The sequence below is a fragment of the Hylobates moloch genome, unplaced genomic scaffold (assembly GCF_009828535.3).
Source record: "Hylobates moloch isolate HMO894 unplaced genomic scaffold, HMol_V3 SCAFFOLD_8, whole genome shotgun sequence".
Taxonomy (NCBI): domain Eukaryota; kingdom Metazoa; phylum Chordata; class Mammalia; order Primates; family Hylobatidae; genus Hylobates; species Hylobates moloch.
The window spans coordinates 75,600,316-75,621,555 of record NW_026652283.1 but is presented as its reverse complement, the minus strand read 5'-3'; the positions used below and the strand labels follow the sequence as shown (position 1 = coordinate 75,621,555).

Genomic DNA, 21,240 nt, shown 5'->3' with positions numbered 1-21,240 from the left:
TAAAATGCAAAATGTTCTTCAGAATAAAACTGTGTAATAATTTTTATACTTGGGAGCGTTCCTTGCACAGAGCTGGCATTTGCCAGTGAGAGCCTCTGATGGGGCAGGTACTGTGCCAGGGCAGCTCTGAAATTACGGATATTCTTATCCTCCTGGTTCCTTTGGTGCCAATGGTAACCTAATACCAGCTGCAGGGAGCGCCATTTCTCCTAAAGGGCTACACCACTGTCAACATTATCTTGGACTCTGTGTCTCTCTCTGTTGGGTCTTGGTCTTACTGTGTGGCATCACATCAGGCCAAAATTGCCAGACCAGGACCCTAAGTGTCTGGTAGAGGTGATGATCTTTTCCAAAGTCAGTACTTACAAACTGGCATTCTTACAGGCTGCACCATTTCCTAATATCTGTCTGCTTTAAGCCTGGTTCACCCTCTCATCGAATATTAAATTTTTCTTTGTAAGAAAAATTTGAAGTTGTAGAGCATGGTTTTTTGTTTTCCTTTGTCTTAGGAAAGTTTTAAGATGAAATGTTTTTCCTTTTTGGTTCCCTCTCCATCTGAAAAGTACACATTTTTGTGTCCACAGGAATAATACATTTAGTTTCTTTAATCTTATGTTTTTCATAATCTCACAAAATGTAAATGGCAGCTATGATTTCACCGTCAACTGGCAATGAGAACCTCACTAAGAACCATCTCTGCTCAGCCTATGGACTCCGACATCCACCCAGACAGCTGGATCTCGTTTCGTCACGTGGCACTTTCCAGCTGTATCCTAAGAAGTTTCAGAAGTGGGCGAAAGCCAGGTGTGGTGGGCTGTGAGGGCCATGTTACCTCTCAGTGCAGTCTCACCTGTGTGAGATGGGACCACGGGCACCACTTGCTTTACTGCTGACCCTGCTGTGAAAAAAACCGGAGCAGTTTCACCTTGTGTACTTCTCAGCATCGTAAGTAAGTGTCTTTGCCAATTGCATTTCCTAAAAAAGTTTTACTGTTTTGATGGGCAGCTGGCTGGTTTATAAAAACTAGTTGGCCATAGAGCTGACATCATGCACAGAGCCCCGACTTCCTGATTAGCCCACCCCAACTCAAAAACTGACTCCAGGCATGTTTTGTTGAAAAGGTTATTTCTCTAAAACAGTATTTCTTTTCCTCTCCTGGGGACTAGGAGGGCAGGAGAGAATGAGGAGCAAGCCTGGGCCCTGGTTCCAACATCAAGAGTGACAGGGTGGTCTCAGGGATGTCCTGGGAGGACACCCTGGGCCACTAAACAGGGCCAGTAGAGATGGTATTTTATCTTTAAAAAAATCTGTATTGGATCTGATGTTAAGTTGGCTTATCAGTAGAAGCATGAAACCACTTCTGAGTGGCGGGACATGGTTGGCTGGAGAAGAATGTTTTTTTTTGTTTTTTTTGAGACAGTCTCACTCTGTCACCCAGGGTGAAGTGCAGTGGTGCAATCTCGGCTCACTGCAGCTTCCGCCACCCAGGTCCAAGCGATTCTCCTGTATCAGCCTCCCGAGTAGCTGGGACTACAGGCGTGCACCACCATGCCCAGCTAATTTTTGTATTTTTAGTAGAGACGGGGTTTCACCATGTTGGCCAGGCTGGTCTCAAACCCCTGGCCTCAAGTGATCCGCCCACCTCAGCCTCCCAAAGTGCGGGGATTACAGGTGTGAGCCACCATGCCTAGCCAAGAAGAATCTATTTGAATTCGTGGAGATGATGCCTACAACTTTCGCTACGAGCAGAAAGACTAGATGTTTGGGTGCCTACAACTCCTGCTTCAGGAACTCACCATCTCCAGTCAGGCTGCCAGATGCTCTTGGCTCCCACGCAGCCCACCCCTGTCCCCTATTCCATCAGGAACTGCCTTCTACTAGTGCAGCAGCTTCAACACAGGCTTCTGCAATACGTCAGGGCTCCTCAGAGCACTGGGCACATGCATAGCGCATTCTGTTGTGCTCTTTTAGCCATTTTTGCAAAGCACGTTTCTCTGTTTTTAGGTACTGCAAGCTTTTTACCAAGGGGCCCGATTCCCTATTAGACTGAAGTTGGGGGGGTACCCTCTGTGTATCCCACTTTGTAGCAAGTGCCTTTCTCCCCCCATGCTGGCTTCCTCAGGTGACAGCCTCTCCTCCTGGGGTGAAAGACTCCCTTCATGGCAGGGGAATGCTCAGGTTCTGGACATGTGACACTTACCATCTTTTCTTTCGAACCTCATTCCTGTTTATGGCCAAATTGTGCGGTTGTGTAGAACATGACTAAGTATTTGAGAGTGAGAGAAGGGCCTGGGTGCAATCGAGCAGCATCCCCAATGGGCTCCTCTTACCATATGACGTTTTGCTTATTTTAAAATACAGCCACCAGCCTGAACCCACCGTGGTCTCAGAGGCTGACACACCCATGGGACACAGAGATGCTAGAACTAAGTGACTGTCACCCTGCCATATCCATACCTGTTCCAGAGAAGAAGGGTCAGCACAGTCATGGCTGGCCCAGGACCATCCCCTGCCCCTGAATCCACACACGCTCCAGCAGGAGAGCTGCATGAGGCCCTCCAAGCCACAGGGCTGGCACCTGAACTCCTGTTTCTGCACTCTTGCAGGCAGCCCCAAGACCCAGGTGACTGATGATGGCCACGGACTGCTGCTGTGGGCCAGGTGGGGATCCTCCGTAGGAGAAATAAGTCTCTTGGCTGGTTTAGGATTTTCTTTCTTGACCCTCTCTTGGAACAAAGATTTTAAAAAATACAGGTAAGATTAAACAACAGCTGCTTAAGATTTTTAAAAGGAGAGGTGTGATGGGTTTCTTCCTTCTGTCTCTCTAGAAGGTTTTTCTCAGAAAACTAAGCTGTGGCTGTCAGACGCCCCCCCCCCGCCCCCCGCCAGTCTGTAAGCCATCTCAATCCTCTCAGATCCCAGCAAAGCCTGGAATCCCCCAATTTTCTCCCGTCTTTATTCTGGGCCTAGTACAGCTGCAGGTTTCCACATAACAATGCTTTTCTTCCCAGCCCGACGGTGGATGGGGATGTCTGGAAAAATCCAAATGCATTTTATTTTCATTACCTTGTCAGGAGAGTCTGGAGAAGGCACCTCAGTTCAAATGTAAGTGACTAGATCACTTTATTGAATGGTAAGAAATGTAAAGAGCAAAGAGCTATTGTAAATGCTACTCGTATTTTTTTTTCCTCCGAAACTCCAATCTTGAATTTATTTTTCTTTCACACAGGGGCATTTCTACATGAACAGGGTGCATGGCTGTGCTTAACTGCGTTTTCCATCCTAGTCTGTTCCTGTGGACGTCTAGAGAATAAGAATTAACCATCCTTGTCCACTGCTGGGACGGCTCAGGCTGCCAAGTCATTTCCCAAGCCCAATATGAGAGAGTCCTTTCTCCGGCTAGCTGCTTCAGTAGGAATCAGTGATCTGGTACATGGGGTTTGCTCTTGGTTTCTGCATTTCTTGGTAAAAGGAAAACCTTTTAAAATGCTAAGTCATAAAACCTTTGGTAGTGAAGCCAAGTGGCATTCCCTCCAGACTCCTCTCCCCTTGAATAAGGTCCAAAAAAATCTCAGGTTTTTTTTTTTTTTTTATAGACAGACAGGGTCTCACCCTGTCACCCAGGCTGGAGTGTAGTGGTGCCATCAGGGTTCACAGGAGCCTCAACCTCCTGGGCTCAAGCCATCCCACCTCAGCCTCCCAAGTAGCTGGGACTACAGGTGTGCACCACCATGCCCAGCTAATTGTTTTCCAGAGACAAGTTCTCACTATGTTGCCCAGGCTGGTCTTGAACTCCTGAGCTCAAGTGATCTTCCCAAAGTGCTGGGATTATAGGTGTGAGCCCTGCACCTGGCCCTGGTTTAATAAGAACCAGAGCCACAACCCTCTCAGAGTGACCCAGTGGAGCTCCAGTTACCTGCCTCACTCTGAGAGTGAAATTAGGAAGCGAGAAAGGAAAAGCCAGTTTTTCTACCAGCAGGCAACTTTCCCCTCTGAACAGGGACACTGGGGACTTATGTGCCAGCCCAGGATGAACTAACTACTGTGTGACTTACTGCCTCAGCTGAAGCTGGCAGCTCAAGGAGGAGGATGCCCCTTCCCTTGCGAACTCTCCATGGGTCTGGCAGGCACCCAGCCTCTGTGCATGGCCTGGGAAGGAACCCTGGGTTAGAGAATGCCACGTGAACACAAGACAAAGGATGCGGCAGGAGTTAACCATCCTCCCCTTCTGTCCCTCCAGGAGGCAGGGAGGAACATCTCAGCCTGAATGCTGGCTTTCCCCAAATGGCCCACAGGGAAAGGCTGGGGAAAAGGAGCTGGATTCACTGCCCAGTACTTGTCTCATTTCCCAAGACTATCCAATTCTCAGCCACTGAGTAGGGTACCACCTGGGTCCTAGTGTGCTACATAGTTTCAGGAAGGAGCCTGGGAGCAAGGGCTGTGCTGGCCCTCTTGGCTCATCAGGGGGCTTCCCTGGTCATCCTCCAGCAGCAACTGTCTTAGCGCTGGGTGGCCAGCGTCCTGGGCTTGTAGACAGGGACATCTTTGTCCCAGAGTGCAGGCCGCCCCTTGATAATGTCAGCTGCCTTCTCTGCGATCATGATTGTGGGGGCGTTCAGGTTGCCGCTGACCATGCTAGGCATGATGGAGGCATCGACAACCCTGAGGTTTTCCACCCCAAGGACCCTCGTCTGCGGATCCACCACAGCAGTGGGATCAGAGGGCTGGCCCATCTTACAGGTGCATGAGGGGTGGTAGGCGCTGTCAGCTTTTGCCCGCACAAAGGCATCTATCTCTTTATCTGACTGAACGTGGCTTCCTGGCTGGAGCTCTTTCCCTCGGAACGGAGCCAGGGCTTCCTGTGCAAAAATTTCTCTGGTGAGCTTCACACACAGACGGAAATCCTCAATATCAGTTTCTGTCGAGGAAAAGAAACAGGTGAGGACCCCTCCTTTTGCCCGTGCTGGCCTCACTGGAAGATTCACGGCATGGAGAGGCTCTGTAAGCTGTCTGAGGGGATGGTGTTTGGGGACAAAGTTCAGAGCCATGGGAGACTGAGCCAGCAGGCTGCTTGTCCCCTGCCCATAGTGGGTTAGACTGTACCGTGTAGCTCAAAGGTAGCATCCTACATTGACACAGCCCACCCAGAGGCCCAGGTTTAAATCAGGGGTCTGACTTTTCTGTAGGGCAGGGATAAGTACACACACCCTGCCCCTGCCACAGTGTGGCTGTGAGCACCCTGCAGCCATTGCTGGGCAAAACCTGCCCAGTGGGTAGTGCTTGTTTTTGCTGCATGCAAAGAGGCAGGCCCAGGAATGGAATTTGCTTTTAGAAGCTGCTCAGAGTGACAACAGGAAAAATGCTCTATCATCTGTCTACAGACCTGGCACCTGCATAGCGCGCGGTCTCCCTGCACATCATGGCAGATTGTTCTGAAAGCTGCAAATCTCCCCTACTGTCTAACCCCCGGGACTTCATTTATTTCGTGTGTCCCAGGACACTACGGGGCTGCCTATGCAAGTTTACAGCCTAAAGTGATGGGGCGGGGGACGACAGTGTCTTGGAAAGTGTAGTCCAAGGGTATGATTCAGGGACAAACAGGAACCCCACGAAGGCATTCGTTTGTTCAAGCCCAGGAAGACACAGGTGGGTGAATTACCTGTTGACAAGTAGTTGGGCTGGATCACAGGGTGGTCTTGGGGATTGGCACTTCTCAGTTTGAGCCAGCCCACACTCGTGCCCCGCATGGGTCCCACGTGTACCTAGAAGAACACAGAGGAAGCAGTGACGGTCCCTCCGTAGACATCCACAGTGACCTCTGTCAACCCTGGTTTACCTGCAGGGTGGGCCTCTGCTTCCAGAATCAGTGGGGAACAGATGCATGTTAGCCTTTGCCCACATGGTACCCACCTCCACGAGTGATTACAGATCACCTCAGTGAATCACTCTTTCATCCTGGCCTCATACTCAAAGCTTTCAGAGGTGGTGATCCCAGTGCCAAGTCAGCCCCTCTGTTTGTCCCATTTCTGGTGCTCGGTACCTAGCCTGCATGGAACAGTCATACCATTGGCATGCACCACACAGACTGACACGCTGGGCAGCTGGAAGGCAGGGGACAGGCCTCTGTGTCCCCCACTCTGCAGCTGTATGGCACCAGGGAGAATGCTGCCTTGGAAAATGGGAGCATCTTCCTTCCTGGTGGGAAGGAGACATCCTGGGAAGCTAAGGCTCCTCCACCTGCTCACCTGGTAAGCCTCCTGCTGGGTGGGGACCCGCCCGTGGTCAATCACTTGGGATGGCAGGAAATGGAACTGGATGTCCGGGTGGGGGACCCCAGGCTGGCTGCGGATGAACCCACCTGTTTCCAGATGGGCAGTGGCTCCCTCCCCTGAGAAACAGAAGAGGATGAGGCAGAAGAGCCAGTCAGGGCATGGCAGGTGGGCCGGCTGCTCCTGGTTTCCCTCCTTTCTCCTGGCCACTCCTCTTCCTTTTCCTGGACTCCACTCTAGTGCCTGGACCCAAGTCCTGTCCACATCTGTTCACCCCCCACAGGGGGCTCACCCAGCACCACACCATAAAATGTCAGCTATTTGCCAAAAGGATGGCATCAGCTCTGCTCTCTACCTGGGCCAATTCTGCCACTGCCCATGCCACCTGCCTTACCAGCTCTTCCCACCACCTAGCACAGTACACAGCACATACTAGGTGTATGAGAAATAAATACAGACTGAGTGGATGAGTAGGATTTTAAACTACCGTTTCCTGGCCCAGGCGCAGCTAGAAATCAATCAAATGGAAATGGTTGAAAGATGAATGCTGATTCTGCAGTCTAGCCCCAAAGTCTCCTCTCTCCACCTTTTCTCCTGGCTCCTTGGACCTCGCCTGCTGTCCAGCACAAGGCCATCCCTGCCCATCTGTAAGGAAGAGCAGCCCCTGAGCCCTGAGGAGTCTCACCTCCAGCAGGCCCTGGGCCAAGCTCCTTGGCATGGGCTATTGTTTCTGGTCCTCGCTTCAACCTGTCAGGTTGAAACTGTTCATCCCTATTTTGAAGATGGAAAAACTGAGGCTCAGGGCTAAGGTAAATGGCATAGTTCAGCATCAAACCCAGTGGCCAGAACCCTTGTTCAGCTCCTCAGGAAGGAGGTCTCAATGCTTACAGACAATCTCCTCCCAGGTTACTGATGAGTGTGCTCACCTGTGAATTTCCAGAGCCACTCCAGACCAATGCAGACCTTCCGCAAGGGCTTCTGTGCTGAATGGAGGGTGATAGGGCGGGTGCATGCCTGCTGAATGTAGATCTCCAGGTGGTCTTGCAGGTTCTGGCCAACCCCTGATATGGGAAGGAGTGGTTTAGAAAATGGCTATCAAGGGGGCTCAGCTGCTTCTCAATATCCCCCTGGTTTTGAAAAATGCTTTCCTATTCACATCTTCTGGACCAGCTCCTGCTCAGTTGGTTCCCTGGTCTCAGCTTAAAGGCTGCCTCCCAGAGACACTATGCTCGCACTCCTGGCCAAGTCTGGCCTGCCTCGGATGCTCCCAAGGCCGCCTGTCCTTGTCACTCACTCCCAGGGCAGCCTCTGGGTGCTCCTTGTCAGCCCTGCTCAGCAGCCCCCTCTGTGAGGGCGGGGCCTACGCCTTCAGCAGGCACTGCTTGGTGAGCGGTCACTGGATGGTGATGGCCAGAGGGGCAGACAGCAGCCCCACCCTCACCCCAGCGTGGGGAAGGAGGAAGCAGCCCTGTCGTGCTACGCAGTCCTTGCATGATTTCATCCAAGCCTATTGGGAGACTGGGCAGGTCAACGTCATGAAGCAGCACTTCCCTGGGCCCCTCATGATGAAGCCTAAATGCACAAAGGCCCAGCCCTCCCGGAGTGGGGTTATCAAGGAGGGCAAGAGACAGAGCCTGACCCTCAAGAGCATCAGAGACAGTTTATAAAATAAAGTTTAGGTCTTAACATGAAGAGCAGGCTCTGGAGCACGGAGCTGACCTCATTCATGCTCAGGGCAGCCAGCGAGTCCTGTGGATGGAAGGACGAGGCCTGGCCCCCTCTCGCCACAGAGCTGCTCTGGTGACACGCCCATGCCCGACCCAGTGGGGCTTCACAGGCAGATACTCCCTGCTGCAGGGTGCCCTTCTCCAAGTGAAATAGGGCGGCTGGGGGAGGGAGAAGGAAAACAATGCAAGACTCGGGGCCCAGGGCTGACAGGGTCCAGTGAGGCCTGGGAAACCGTCGGGCTCACGGGGACGATGTGACAGTTCCAAGGATCACTGACTGCCACCACCTCCCCACTCCATGCTAATAAGATACATACACTAAGCCTTTTGTTGAGCAGAGACAGCCTCTGGGGAGCAGTAAAGAAGGGGGCTCACCAGGTAGGTGGCACACCACAGGGATGCCCAGTTTCTTGAGGTCATCAGCATTCCCGATGCCGGAGAGCATGAGCAGCTGTGGAGAGTTGATGGCACCTCCACTCAGAATCACCTCCTTGCTGGCATAAGCCTGGAAGAGGTCCAGCCAGGTCACTCCCTAAAAAGCCAGCTGTTCTCCTGACTCACAGACCAGCGCCCTGCTCTAGCCAGCACCATGAGAACATGGCCTTGGGATGTGGAATCCATGTGGCACACCCAGGACAGGCCCCAGAGCCAAGGAGAGGAAATTCGCTGAGTCACTACTTGAAAGCAACCAGCAGGTGCAACTACAGCTAGACAGTAGTGATGGCCTTAGAAACAGGAGGGGAGGGCTTACATGAGATAAATGAAAGCAGGCATTCAAGTGGGTGGTTTAGAGAGAGCAAGCAGTGAACCAGATCTACACGTGAAGCTGCAAAACAATCAGACTCCCTGCCAACAACACAAACAGAGTGGAGTATAATCGCATTTATGGGTTTTAAAACCTCTAGTGTAAACCTATAGCTTTCTGTGAGGTCAGTGCCTTGAAATGGTGTGGAAGGTACTGGGGGACAGCTCTGAATTAGGCATGGCACACAGGGGCACTGACACCACAGGCCCTTTCTAGGTGGCAGGACTAGGGGCTTCCTCACCTCCACCAGCCCACTGCCATCAGCTACTCGCCCCTCCCCCTGCCATCACAGGAATGAGCACGTGGGGCTGGGGGGTGAGGGCGTGACTCCTGCCCACTCTGAGCTGGACCACCAGGGTCACTGCCCACCTCCTTCTGCCAGGACCCCAGCTGCAGTCCACTCACCCTGTGGCTCTGGCCATTCTTGACGTACTCCACGCCCACTGCACGGGTGCCCTCAAATAGCACCCTGCTCACAAGCGTCTCGGCCTCGGCCTTGAGGTTGGTACGGCTCAGTGCTGGGTGCAGGTAGGCACAGGCCGCGCTCCACCGTTTGCCTGCAGGATGGAGTGAGGTGGTCAGGCACGGCTCCGCTTTCCCCGGCACCTGGGCAGGAGGAAGGAGCTGGAGAAAGAGTGGATATGCCCAGCTCTGACTGCAAGTCCCGCCTTCCAAGTAAAGCTGAGACGGAAAGACCCTGCCCTACTGAGTCCACATCTGCCTGGGGTCCCCTGGATGCAGGTGGAAAAGTACCCTTCACCCTCAAACAGGAGGACACAGAGACCAGGAGTACAGCCAGAGGGGTGAGAGCCTTCAAGAGGCAGGCAGGAGCCCTGGGTCAGCCCTGGCTTGCCTCTGTCCTGCTGTGAGCAAGGCCCTTCACCACTCTGTGCCTCCGTTTCCCCATCTGCAAGTCCCTAGAGGACTTAGGCTCTCTGTCCAGAGAGCTGATTCTCTGCTGTCCACACCAACAGGGGCCAGAGGGGTAGAGAACGCCCAGGGTCACCATCCTGGGTCACTCTCAGGGCTCTGGGTTGTACTCTTGGGGGGTATACTAAGCCAGATCTCTTCCCGGTCGTGCCAGCCTCAGTCTGCCCATGCCTCCTGACCATGCTGGAGCCAGGAGCCCCGAGCCACGGGCCAACATGGGTGGGGGCTGGGGTAGGGGGTAGTGCTTTTTAAAAAAGAGAAGGGAGACCACTACCTTCATGGATGGTCATGTCCATCCAGCCGAAGCCCTCCTGCTGGAAGCCATTCATGTCCTCAGTGAGCGGGTAGCCGGCTTGCTGCGTGGCCTCCAGGAATGCGCGGTGCAGCGGGTGGTTGGTCTTGCCCCGGGACACCCGCAGCGGGCCATCGGCGCCCCGGTAAAGGCTGGCGCCCAGCTCGTGGCCCTGCGCCTTGCGGAAGTAGGGCAGGCAGTGCGCATAGTCCCAGCCGCGGGCGCCCTGGCGCTGCCAGCGCTCGTAGTCCTCGGCGTGCCCACGGACGTAGACCATGGCGTTGAGGGATGAGGAGCCGCCCCAGACGCGGCCGCGTGGCCAGTACAGCACGCGGCCGTCCAGGCCCCGCTGCACCTCTGTGTGGTAGCACCAGTTGTACCTGTCGTCGCACAGGTTGGCCACCAGGGCCGCGGGCATGTGGATCTTCCAGGAGAGCCGCTTGCTCCCCGCGCGCACGTCCTTGGGCCCCGCCTCCAGCAGCAGCACGCGCTCGGCGGGGTCCTCCGTGAGCCTCCCGGCCAGAACGCAGCCCGCCGAACCCGCGCCCACCACCACGTAGCTGTACTCGTCCCGGCTCTCAGAGCCCGCGCTGGCCAGGGCCCGGGCACCCAGAGGTTGCTGCTGCCCCAGGGCTCCCCGTGCCAGGGTTCCAGGCCGGCCCAGGCCTCGTAGGAGACACCACATGCTTCTATCTAGTCGAAGTCCTCTGATCCACGGAGGGGAATGAGATGACTCACTTCTCCCTAAAACAGGAAGAGGGGGTTTAAAAATCTTAACTCCGCATATCTAGGGTATGCTCACCAACGGCCTGCCGCGGCAGGGTGCAGCAGGCCCAGCCCGATGTGGCTGCTCAAAGGAACTAGGAGGAGGAAGTGAGGGACACACAGGAATTTCAGAACTGTTTTGTATGTGCCAGGATGGACAGGCACAGGGCAGGGGGTGGGCAGCAGAAAGGCCCCTCCCCCAACTGAGGGGTAAAATGCTTCCCTGTGCCCTGTGTATGAACCTGTAGACTAGGCTGGAGTCCGCCTGCTGGAAGGTAGGGGGGCGAACGGCTTTCCAAGGGAGAAAGAAAACAGAGTACTTGTACTCATCCCTTCAAGACAGCCGGCTCAGCCCCTACCATGTGCTAGGCACTGTTCCCTGCCCCACACAGTTCCTGTAGCAATACACAGAAAGACATCTGCTCTCAAAACGGATGGTTTAGGGCCTGGGAAAAGGACAAGACTTAAATAACTGAAGGAAGATCAGCATGAGAGGCACGAGACTATAGAGCTCAAAGCCTTTGACCCGAGGGGCCATGGGGTGCACTAGAGGGATTTGAAGCAGGTTCAGGATCAGAGCTACACTTGTCAAAGATCACTCTGTAGAATGCTAACGTTTTAACAGAAAAATGGCAATAGCTTTGAAAGGGCCCTTTCCTAACAATGTTCAAATCAATCCCAGCATAGTGCACAGAGGTAGAAAAAAAAAACAGGATATGTCATGAAAACCTCCACTGAAAAGAACACCTGAGAACGCCCCACCCATGAGGCTCAGACCAACAAAGCCTGCCTCAAGACTGAGGCTGAAACAAAAGGAAACCCTGATAAATCTCACCACCCCTTCCACAAGCCCTGCACCAAGTAACAGCAGCCGACCACTGGAGTGCAGAGGCTCTTTCTCCTCCTCCTTCCCACTGTTGCACAGGCATAGGAGACAGAGGTGGCGGGGCCTCCTGAATGGTATGTCTGAGGCTGCTGGAACACTGAGAAGAACTCTTCAGAGCTCCAGGCCCCACACCACTCCCCACCAGACTGACAACACTCCACACTAACAACCCAACAGAATGAAAGACAGGTCCTTTGCTAGGTATACTGTTTACCTCAGTCTCCACCATCCCACTACACACAAGGTCTAGCATTCAATAAAAAACTAGGATACATACCAAACAGCAAGGCAAATAAATGACTCCTTATCAAGAGATAAAGTAGTCAACAGAAACAGACCAAGGAGTAATGCACCCAGATGTTAGAACCCATCGAACAAGGACTTTAACCAAGGTGAACATTATAAAAGATATAGTTGAAAAGGTGGACAACATATTGAACAGATAGGAAATTTCAGCCAAACATTGAAAACTATAGAAAAAAACATAAATGCAAGAAAAAAACACAATGTTAGAGAAGAACAATTTTTAATTGGATATAGCACAGAAAAGAATCTGGAAATATAAAGAGGGGAAGAGAGAAAAAACAACGAACAACTCTGGGACAATATCAAACTAAATTACGGATAACTGGAGTCTGAGAGGGAAATAGTGGGGAAGGAGGGAAAGGGGGAAAGAACAGACAGAGAACAAGGGAGGAGAAATATTTGAAGAGATAATTGCTGAGACTTTCCCAAAAGTAATGCAAGACAAGACACCATGGATTCAAGAAGCTTAGAGCATCCCAAGCAGGATTAGTACAAAGAAAAATACATCTAAGTACATCATAGTTAAGCTGCTGAAACTTCAAAATAAAGAGAAAATCATCACCATAGCCAGACAAAAAAACATACGCAGAGGAATAAATATAACAATGACAGCAAAATTCTCAGAAAACATGCAATCTAGAAGATAATGGAGTGACAACTTTAAATACTGAAAGAAAAAAAAACCTCTAGTCCTAGTTTACTGAAATTGAAAAATTATACCCAGGGAATACATCTTTAAAAATAAAGTAGATGATAATTTAGTGAAATGGACTAATTCCTCGAAAGACACAAGCTGCCAAAACTCACACAAGAAGAAAGACACTCCAAATAAGCCAATATCTATTAAAGAAATGGAATCAATAATTGATAACCTTCCAAAACAGCACCAAGCTTGACTAAGCTCACTGGTGATTTCTACTAACCATTTAAAGAAGAAATTATACCAGTACTCTACAGTCTCTTCTAGAAGACAGAAACAGAGGATTACTTCCTGACTCATTCTGTGAGGCCAGCATCACCCTAATAACAAAACCAGACAAAGACATTACAATAAAAAAAAAAAACTACAGACCAGTATCTTTCATGAACATAGATAAAAACACTCAACAAAAATACTAGAAAATTGAATCAAAGTATATATAGAAAGAATTATACACCACAACCAAGTGGGCTTTATCTCAAGTATGCAAGACTGGTTCGACATTCAAAAATAATCAACAGTCTGAAAAAGAAAACTCACATGATCATATTAACAGATGCAGAAAAAGCATTTGACAAAATTTAACATCCATTAATGATAGAAACTCTCAGTAAACCAAGAGTAGAAGGAAACTTCCTCAACTTGGTAAAGAATATCTACAAAAACCCTACAACTAACATCATACCTGATGGTAAAAAATTCAAAGCTTTCTCACTAACCAGGAACGAGGCAAGGATGTCCCTTTGAACCACTCCTTTTTAGTACTGTACTGAAAGTCTTATCTAATGCAGTAAGACAAGAAAAGGAAAAGGTACAGATTGGGAAGGAAGAAATGAAACTGTCTTTGTTTGCTAATGACATGATTGTCCATGTAGAAAATCTAAAAGAATCAACAAAAATTCCTGGAACTAATAAGCAATTATAGCAAGGTTTCAGGATACAAGGTTAATATATAAAAAGCCAATTGCTTTCCTACATACCAGCAACAAACAAGTGGAATTTGAAATTAAAAACACAGTACCATTTAAATTAGCACCCCAGGCTGGGTGCAGTGGCCCATATAACCCCAACACTTTGGGAGGCTAAGGTCAGAGGATCATTTGAGGCCAGGAGTTTGAGACCAGCCTGGGCAACATAGCAAGACCCCATCTGGTATGGTTTGGATTTGTGTTTCCGCCCAAATCTCTTATCGAATTGTAATCACCAATGTTGGAGGAGGTGACTGGATCATAGGGTCAGACTTCCCTCTTGCTGTTCTCATGATAGTGAATTATCACAAGATCTGGTTGTTTCCAAGTGTGTGGCACCTCCCCTCCTCCTCTCTCTCTTCCTACTGCTCTAGCCATGTAAGACATGCCTGCTTCCCCTTCACCTTCTGCCATGATTGTAAGTTTCCTGAGGCCTCCCCCAGCCATGTTTCCTGTAAAGCCTGTGGAACCATAAGCCAATTAAACCTCTTTTCTTATAAATTACCTAGTCTCAGGTAGTTCTTTATAGCAATGAGAGAACAGACTAAATATACCATCTCTAAAAAAATAAATAACTAATAAAAAATGAAGTAACTGGGTGTGGTGGTGCATACCTGCAGTCCCAGCTTGAGGCTGCAGAGAGCTATGATTCAGCCACTGCTCTCCAGCCTGGACTACTGCACCTCAACCTAAGTGACGGCAAGACCCTGTCCCTAAATAAATAAATAAACATCACAGAGAAATACTTAGGTATAAATCTAACAAAATGTGTACAAGATCTATATGAGGAAAACTATGAAACCCTGATGAAATTTAACAACTAAATAAATGGAGAGATATTTCATGTTTGCAAATTGGAAGGCTCAATATTGTCAAGATGTCAGTTCTTCTCAACTTCATCTACAAATTCAGTGCAGTCCCAGTCAAAACTACAGCAAGTTATTTTGTAGATATTAACAGACTGGTTCGAAGTATATATGGAGAGGCAAAAGACCCAGAATGGCCAACACAATACTGAAAGTGAAGAGCAAAATTGGAGGGCTGACACTACCCAACTTTAAGATTTACTATAAAGCTACAGTAATCAAAACAGTGTCATACTGGTGAATAGATCAATGGAACAGAACAGAGAGCCCAGAAATAGACCCATATAAATGTAGCCAACTGATCTTTGACAAATCAGCAAAGGCAGCACAATACAGCAAGAAAGTCTTTTCAACAAAGGGAGCTGGAATGACTAGACATACACACACACACACACACACACACACACACACAGTAAATACAGACAAAGACCTTATACCCTGCACAAAAATTAACTCAAAATAGATCACAGACCTAAATGTAAAATATAAAACTATAAAACTCCTAGAAGATAACACAGGAGAAAGAACATCTAGATGACCTTGGGCTTGACGATGACTTTATATATTACAACACCAAAGGCACAGTCCATCAAAGAAATAATTGATAAGCTGGACTTCAATCAAATGTGAGTTTTCTACTTTGCTAAAGACACTATCAAGAGAATTAATAGACAGGTCACAGACTAGGAGTAAATCTTTGCAAAAGATATATCTTATAAAGGACTACTATGTAAATACACAAATAAATATATTCTTAAAACTCAATAACAGATAACCTGATTAAAGAACGGCCCAGGCCGGGTGCGGTGGCTCACGCTTGTAATCCCAGCACTTTGGGAGGCCGAGGCGGGCGGATCACGAGGTCAGGAGATCAAGACCACAGTGAAATCCCATCTCTACTAAAAATACAAAAAAAAAATTAGCCGGGCGTAGTGGCGGGCGCCTGTAGTCCCAGCTACTCGGAGAGGCTGAGGCAGGAGAATGACGTGAACCCGGGAGGCAGAGCTTGCAGTGAGCCGAGATTGCGCCACTGCACTCCAGCCTGGGCGACAGAGCGAGACTCTGTCTCAAAAAAAAAGAATGGCCCAAAGACCTGAACAGACACCTCACCAAAGAAGATAGACAGATGGCAAAGATGCATATGGGAAGATCCTCCACATCATATGTCATCAGGAAAATGCAAATTAAAACAACAGTGAGACACTACTACACACATATTAAAATGGCCAAAATCCAGACACTGACAACATCAAATGCTAACAAGGATGTGAAGCAATAGGAACTTTTATTCATGGCTGGTGGGAATGCTAAATGGTACAGCCACTTTGGAAGACAGTTTGGTGATTTCTTGTAAAAATCAACACACTCTTACCATGTGATCCAGCAACTGTGCTCCTTGGTATTTACCCAAAGGAACTGAAAACTATGTCCAAACAAAAACCAGGAAATAAATATTTACGGCAGTTTTATTCATAATTGCCCAAAGCTGGAAGCAACCGAGATATCCTTCAGTAGGTGAATGGATAAATAAACTGTGGTACATCCTGACAATGGAATATCATTTAGTGCTAAAAAGAAATGAGCCAGGAAGCCATGAAAAAACAAGGAGGAAACTTAAATGCATATTACTAAGTGAAAGAAGCCAATCAGAAAAGGCTACCAACCGTATGAGTTCAACGATATTACATCCTGAAAAAGGCAAAACTATGGAGACAGTAAAACGATCAGTGGTTACCAGGAGTTGGGAGAGGGATAAACAGGCAGACCACAGAGGATTTTTAGGGCAGGAAACTACTCTGTTTTCTGTACAGTGGTGGATACAGGTCATTTTTGTCCAAACCTATAGAATGTGCAATGCCAAGAATGAACCCTAATGTAAACTATGGGCTTTAGGTGATAATGATGTGCCAATATAGGTTTCTCATTTGTAATAAATGTACCACTTTAGTGGGAGGATGTTGTTAATGGGAGAATTATGCATGTGTAGGGGCAAAGGTTATATGGGAAATCTCTTCACCCTCCTCTCAATTTTGCTGTGAGCCTGAAACTGCCTTTTTAGAAAGTATTTTAAAACTATAATAGAGCCTGACTCCATTTTTGATGTTTGACTACTGACAGCTTTCAAGCTCCATCCCTCCCTCTTCCCCTCTTGCCCCACACCTGGGCAAGTGAATAAAAAAGCCCTGGCCTTCCTGCCCGGAGTATCAACAGGGAGGTTCAAGTCATGCAAATCCAATTCACGTGTGGGATTCTCACCTTGACTCCACTCCCTAACTATAATAAAAACCAGGAACACTCGCCCCTTCCTTCACAGACAAGCCTGGGTGCTTGCCCTGCTCGCCCTATAAAGCTCCATTATGTGAGCAATAAACCTTATGGTAGCCACTTGGTGTGTGTGTGATGTCATTAGTCTCAACATTCAAACCAACTTTGGGTGGTGGGGGGTTGATTCCACCCTCCAAGGGCAACCACAAGACAAAACAGTGCCACTTACAAGAGCACCAGGAAACATGACATACTTAGTAATAAACTTAAAATATATGCAGGACCTATATACTGAAAACTAGAAAACATTGACAGAAGTTAAAGATGACCTAAATAAATACCACGAATAGGAAGACGCAATTATTATTACGATGTCAGTTTTCCCCAAATGGATTTATAGATTTGATGCAATGCCAATCTCAGGAGGCTTTTTTTTTTTTTGGTGGAAATTGAAATGCTGATTTCAAAATGTCTATGGAAATACAAAGGACATAGAAAAAGTTATAGTTCAGCTGGTCATACAAAGAAACTCCAGACAGCAGTGAAAATGAAGGAAACATAGCATCTCACATCAACATGGATGAATCCTAAAAATATATTCAGCACACAAAAAGAATATTATAGGAGGCTGTGGCCTAAATGAGATTATATATATAATATATTATATATATATATATTATATATATATATCTTCACATGTATTTGTATATATGTGAAGTTTTAGAACATGCAATTCATATATGCACCAAATATCAGGGCCCCAAAATATATGAAGCAAACTGACAGATTTGAAGGGAGAAATAAACAGTCCTACAACAGTAACTGGAGACTTCAATACTCAGATTTCAATAATGGACAGAAGCCAGACAGAAGATCAGTAAGGAAACAGGGGATTTGAATAACACTATAAACCAGTTGGAGACCTAACAGACAGATACAAAACATTCACTGCAACAAGAGAATACACACTTTTTCCAAGTGCACATGGAACATTCTCCAGGAGAGACCATGTGGTAGGCAACAAAACAAGTCTTAATACATCTTAAAAGACTGAAATCAGGGAGGAGAAGAGCAGGATGGCAACTCTCTATTTGCTCCATCAATCGTCCCCCTCGGCCCCCACCCCCACAGGAACACCAAGTTTGACAACTATCTGCACAAAGGAAGCAATTTCATAGCAACCAAAAATCAGACACCAGCTTGGCCACAGTGGAGGAGGGCACCAAGAGGGCTCTTGGGTTCCCTGATTCCAGGCCTTGGCTCTTAAGTGGCCTTTCCGGACCAACCCTGAGCCAGAGGGGAGCCCACTGCCCTGAAGGGTGAGTCTCAGGCCTGGCAGCATTCACCACAAGCTGACTGAAGAGCCCTTGGGCCTTAAGTGAATGCTGGTGGCATCCTGGCAGTCCTCCCTGTGGGCCTGTGGTGGTTGCCATGGTGTGAGGCTCCTCTGCCTGTGGAAAGGAAAGGGAGAAGTGGGAAGGACTGTGTCACATGGTGTGAGTGCCAGCTCAGCTGCAGTAGAAGACAACACAAGGTAGCTTTCTAATGTTTTTGACTCCAGTACCTGGCTCCCGGAAAGCATCTCTATCTGCCCGGGGCCTGGGGAAACTTGCCGCCCCAAAGGGAAGGCCACAAGCCTGGCTGGCGTCACCAATGGCTAACTGTAGAGCCCTGGGGCCTTGTGTGAATACAGGCAGTAGCCACGTAGTGGTTACAGCAGGCCTTGGGCAAGACCCAGTCCTGTGCTGACTTCAGGTCTGACCCAGCACAGTCCCCGTGGTGGTGGCCACAGGGGTGCTTGTGTCACCCTACCTGTAGATAAGTTATATTTCATCAAAATTAAACACTTTACTGCATCAAAGGACACTCTCAAGAATGAAATGACAATCCATAGGAGAAAATATTTGCAAACCATATATCTGATAAGAGGTTAATATCTAGACTGTGTTTAAAACTACAACTCAACAACAAACAACTCAAATAGAAAATGGCCAAAGGACTTGAATAGACATTTCTCTAAGAAAGAAACACAAATGGCCAATAAACACATGAAAAGATGCTCAACATCACTAATCATTATGAAACTATAAATCAAAATCACAGTGAATTACTACTTCACACCCATCAGGATGGCTATAATAAAGGCTGCAGTGAGCCGAGATGGCACCACTGCACTCCAGCCTGGCAACAGAGCCAGACTCCATCTCAAAAAAAAAAAAAAAAAGAAACAAAGAAAAAGTAACAAGTGTTAATGAGGATATGGAGAAATGGGAAACTTTGCACATTGCTGGTAGGAATGTAAAATGTTGCAAATTCTGTAGAAGACAGGTTGGCAGTTCCTCAAAAAGCTAAACACAGACCATGTGATTCAGTAATTCCACTCCTAGGTATATACTCCAAAAACCTGAAAGCAGAAACTTGAACAGGTATTCTTACACCAATGCTTACAGCATCATTATTCACAACAGCAAAAAGGTGTCAACAACTCAAATGTCTATCAACAGGTGAGTGGGGCTGGGCACAGTGGCTCACGCCTGTAATCCCAGCACTTTGGGAGGCCAAGGTGGGCGGATCACGAGGTCAGGAGATTGAGACCATCCTAGATAACATGGTGAAACCCCATCTCTACTAAAAAATACAAAAAAATTAGCCAGGCATGGTGGCGGGTGCCTATAATCCCAGCTACTCAGGAGGCTGAGGCAGGAGAATGGTGTGAACCCAGGAGGCGGAGCTTGCAGTGAGCCGAGATCGTGCCACTGCACTCCAGCCTGGGTGACAGAGCAAGACTCCGTCTCAAAAAAAAAAAATAAATAAAACAAAAAAAAGCAGGTGAGTAGATAAAATGTGGTATATACATATAATGGTATATTATTCAGCCTTAGAAAGGAATGAAATTCTGGCACATGCTACAACTTGGCCGGACCCTGAAAGCATTATGCTAAGTGAAATAAGCCAGACACCAAAGGACAAATATGGTATGATTCTATGGAATAGGCAAATCCATAGAAACAGAAAATAGATTAGAGGTTACTAGGGGATGGGGGAAGGGAAACAAGGAGTTATTGTTTGGGGGAACAGAGCTTCTGTTTGAGGTGATGCAAAAAAAATTGGAAACGGATAGTGGTGATGGGTGTACAACATCGTGAATATACTTAATGCCACTGAATTACGCTTAAAATGGTGAAATCACCAACAAAATCCTACATGCAATTGAATTCTGGATCTTGTTAAGTATATCAAACCTATGAAGAGGAAAGGTATAAAGAAACTTGAGGATAGTAGTAACCTCTGAGCAGGGAGGCACTCCTGGGAGTTTTCATTTGCACCAATCACATTTTATTTCTTGATCTAGATGACAGGCACATGTGTGTTTGTTGTTGTGTAGTTTTACTGAAGGTCTGCAGTAAATGACAATAGTTAAAATTGACAAGATCAAGAGGCAACACAGGAGCTTCGCCAGGGGGCAGCAAGCCTACCCTGCAGGAGTGAAGACAGACGCCTTCTTCCTGAGGTGGCGGTAGATCATTTCCTCTTCTGGGTCCCAATCATTTGAAAAACCCACCCTGTATCACAACTCTGCTCCAACACCTCCCCTTGACACTCCCACCCTCCCCACATGAGGGAGGGGCCTGCTACCCAAAGGGACCTCCTTGAGGACAGGGACTCCTAAGCTGCTAGCGTAGTGCCCTCTCAGGCCCGCAGGCTGGGTGGGTGGGCAGACTGACTGGTGTGAGGCAGGAGTTCCAGGGAAGCATCCCCTTCCACTTCCCTGGGCTGCCTGGGCAGGGAAGGAGCTGCCTGGCATTGGCAGGATGGAAGGTGGGCAGGAATGGCAGCAGGGAAAGACAGGATAGCATGCGTGTTCATTTCCGTGTGTTGGGGTCGGAGTCCTCCCTGCCATGGGTGGGGTCTGAAGTTGGTGAGGAAGCATCCAAGGCTTCCCTTTCGACTCTGGGTGCCTGCACGCCCAGCCCATTCTGTTTCCTGAAACCAACCATGTCCAGGCCCAGTCTAGTGCCTGGACCAGAAGAGGAAGATGTGGCTTTGCCCACTGCCATGCACGAAGAAGAAGAGACTTTTGCCTGCTCTACCTTCCAGTCAAGAGGAAAAGACTCATGTGACATGAGTCCTCCAGTGGCATTGGGCAGCCCCACCAAGCCACACCTTCCATCTAGCCGGCTGGCCTTGGTGCTGGACACCTGGTCCCTGTAGCGCCACTGTGTGGGAGGCAAGGCTTTGGTCAACTCGAAAGCCCCACCCCCAATGCCAGTGATGGCCACAGTGGGTGGATCAAGAAGAGAGAGGAGTAACAAACACAGGGGCCACCACGTCCTACTGGTTATGGCTGATGGCTTTCATTGCCATAGCCCTTGTAGCATCAGCTAACAATTCTCATTTCAAATTCTCAAATCAGTAGTCAAAAACTGGCCAGGCACAGTGGCTCAGGCCTGTAATCCCAGC

General features: G+C 48.5%; 1 protein-coding gene across 5 annotated transcripts in view; it reads right to left on the bottom strand.

The window, feature by feature from the left end:
- Positions 1 to 21,240, bottom strand: part of CHDH (choline dehydrogenase) — a 36,304-nt gene that overhangs the window by 2,941 nt on the left and 12,123 nt on the right. For 2 of the 5 annotated variants that reach the window (XM_058442367.1, XM_058442368.1), the window contains exons 3-9: positions 10,003 to 10,767; positions 9,207 to 9,358; positions 8,372 to 8,501; positions 7,196 to 7,330; positions 6,246 to 6,388; positions 5,660 to 5,762; positions 3,159 to 4,918 (exon numbers count right to left, since the gene is read on the bottom strand). In XM_058442367.1, coding sequence (XP_058298350.1) covers positions 4,500 to 4,918; positions 5,660 to 5,762; positions 6,246 to 6,388; positions 7,196 to 7,330; positions 8,372 to 8,501; positions 9,207 to 9,358; positions 10,003 to 10,708 — 1,788 coding nt within the window. In that variant the 5' untranslated portion in view covers positions 10,709 to 10,767 and the 3' untranslated portion in view covers positions 3,159 to 4,499. Of the gene's footprint in view, positions 1 to 3,158; positions 4,919 to 5,659; positions 5,763 to 6,245; positions 6,389 to 7,195; positions 7,331 to 8,371; positions 8,502 to 9,206; positions 9,359 to 10,002; positions 10,768 to 21,240 lie in introns of those variants that run through there. The other 3 variants (XR_009214464.1, XM_058442369.1, XM_032161266.2) reach the window with 3 other exon arrangements.